Below are 2413 nucleotides of genomic sequence, written 5' to 3'. Positions count from 1 at the left end.
CCTAAAATCCTTTCTATTCCTACTGTGTTATTGTATTCCCTAACCTGGACCAAACCGCGAGTCTTTCGGTTCCCCAAAACTAGCACTATGTATAAGAATCAAGAAATGTGTTGTTAAACTTGATTTCGGCTCCGTAACGCCCCACGGCAAATGAGCCTTCCAAATAAACGAAAGATTAAAAAAAAAATCAGTTCAAAACTGTCATAGATCGGGCAAGATTAACATCAAGCCATTTCAACATGGCTTACTTTGTAAATTTTGAAGACCATGGTAATACATGATATTATGATATTGATGTTTTTACATGCTTAGCTTGATGTAATTATGTATCTAAATACTCACCTCAGAGAAGATCATTTGAATGTTCACTATTAACAGTTTTTAGTAAAAGTTTCCTGTATGTCAATGTTAATTTATTAGATACCAAAAATAACAAATCTGTGGGTGAATATTTATATAAACTAGGATTATCACTATGGGTATTTATAGGCAATTTAAATGAAAAGAATATTTGTTCGTGTTATGTTTGCTCAAAATAGGAGAGATGTTCTGGGAGTGTAGTTAGTTTACTTGAATAATATCATTTCATTTTATATTTCGTCCCCCTCAATCCAGCTTCCAGCCATACGGAGCAGGAGTACCAGCAGCAGTCTGACGGCGGTACTGTGTCTCCGAAGAGCTTCCTCTATAGGTTGGTTGGGCGTTGGCCGAATAGGCCGAAGTGCGCTGATCGACTGTTACCGGGTAAGGCCCTGTAGCGGAGCTGCCCGTTCCGGACGATTGACCTGACGAACCAGATGGCTTCCGCTCGCTAAATAGGCCACCAAAGTTCTTCGAATCGATAAACCGATTTGCGTCGAAAAGTCCGCCAGCACCTCCAGTTGCCGGTCCGATTCCCAGCCGCTGATTGATATAGGTTCCAACCTGTTGCTTTACTGCATTGGACACAGCGTTCTGGATACCGCCCAGGATACCACTAAAGAATCCTCCGGATGGAGCCGGTTTCTGCGTTGGGACGACAATGTTACCGCCTGCGCCGTCGAACTGTCCCGGACGACGGTTTCCGCCGTTACCACCAGAACCACCACCGTAGTAATTGTTGCCACCTGATGGAGAAGCGGGAGCCGGTGCCGGAGGATGATAGGGTGCAGGAGCAGGTGCCGGTGGACGATAGGGTGCCGGTGCAGGATTGACCGGCAGAGCCGGGTAGGGATTGGCATAGGGATCTTGATTCGGACGGGAGGCTGGGCGATTGCGGTTGTCGGGAGCGTCGGGGTTCAGTCCCAAGCTGGTGAGAACATCGTCGCTGTCACCACTTGACGGGGCGGATGCTTTCGGGGGTGTCGGATTGTTACTGTACAGATCTTGAGCGTTGTCTAGTAGTGCACGTGGAGTAAAGTGGGACGGGGGAATGTCGGGTAAGAAAGGGAGAAAACAACAGAAAAGGGGAAGCAGTCAAATTAGTAACACAAAAACCAATGAATTTAGGTAATTAATAAAATCTGCCTAAAAATGTCCAAAATTCACCTAAAAAAGGATTAAATGAATTTTGAGCATCACTAGAACAAATTAAACTCAACTGAAGGACGGAAAACTAAAGCCCTAATGATTGCCGTGGCGTTCTTTGAACGATAACGTTTTCCTAAAAATTACAATGCCATCACCAAACGTAACTTTACATTATTCTATATTACAAGTTGTTAATCGCGGGAGGCTGCGATCGATTGAATGACAGTCCCCTCTTAAGGTGGCCATGGTGATCGGAGGCCGTTTGTCTGATGTAGTGGGGAGAATGTCAATCAAAGCGATCGAGCGATCCCACCAAAAAGGGAAGGACCATAACGAGCCAGTACAAAAGTTAGTTTACTAGAAGTTTGTTAGTGTCTGTATGTTGTTCTTCTCCTCGTGATTTTTATCGTCATAATCTGTTTTTTATGTTTGCGTACGAGCGTATATCGACTAAAATGTCACCTAATAACTTTATTTACATGATCGTTGTTGTTGCTTGATTTCGCGCCACTAATGGAAGCCTTCCTGATGTGCCGCCCAAGTCCAGAAGGGTTGCTTTCACTTCCATTGTTGTTTTTAGTCTATTCGTTACCTTTTTCTTTACGTTTCTGCTAAACTCATTGCTGCTTGTTGATTAGCCACTAGCGAGTGGCGATTAAATTGGAAATTTTATACAACTGTTTCGGGCGCTGCAATATGTGACGTTTACTGCGGTCTTTGTTTCAGGGGGTATAAGGACAAGTCTCCAGGCATCCAAAGCTTTTCAAGGGCACACCACTCAGTACGAAAGCAACGCACAACCTATCATTTTTATTATTTCACACATGCTGCGACGTAGGAAAGCTAAAATAAAAGGATGACAGCTTTGCGTTGCTTCCGTATTGAGTGGCGTGCCCTTGAAAAC

At 44.1% G+C, this 2413-nt stretch overlaps 1 protein-coding gene across 1 annotated transcript; it reads right to left on the bottom strand.

The window, feature by feature from the left end:
* Positions 1-398: 398 nt before the first annotated feature.
* LOC134209185 (leukocyte receptor cluster member 8 homolog) lies at positions 399-1446 on the bottom strand (the record flags this gene model as incomplete). The annotated part of the gene is made up of 1 exon (XM_062685168.1): positions 399-1446. A coding segment is annotated over one exon (840 nt), but the record flags the coding sequence as incomplete, so codon positions are not given.
* Between the last annotated feature and the right edge of the window lie 967 nt (positions 1447-2413).

The sequence above is a fragment of the Armigeres subalbatus genome, chromosome 2 (genome assembly GCF_024139115.2).
Source record: "Armigeres subalbatus isolate Guangzhou_Male chromosome 2, GZ_Asu_2, whole genome shotgun sequence".
NCBI lineage: Eukaryota > Metazoa > Arthropoda > Insecta > Diptera > Culicidae > Armigeres > Armigeres subalbatus.
Note: the sequence above shows the minus strand (reverse complement) of the source record. Positions and strands in the feature narration are given on the sequence as shown.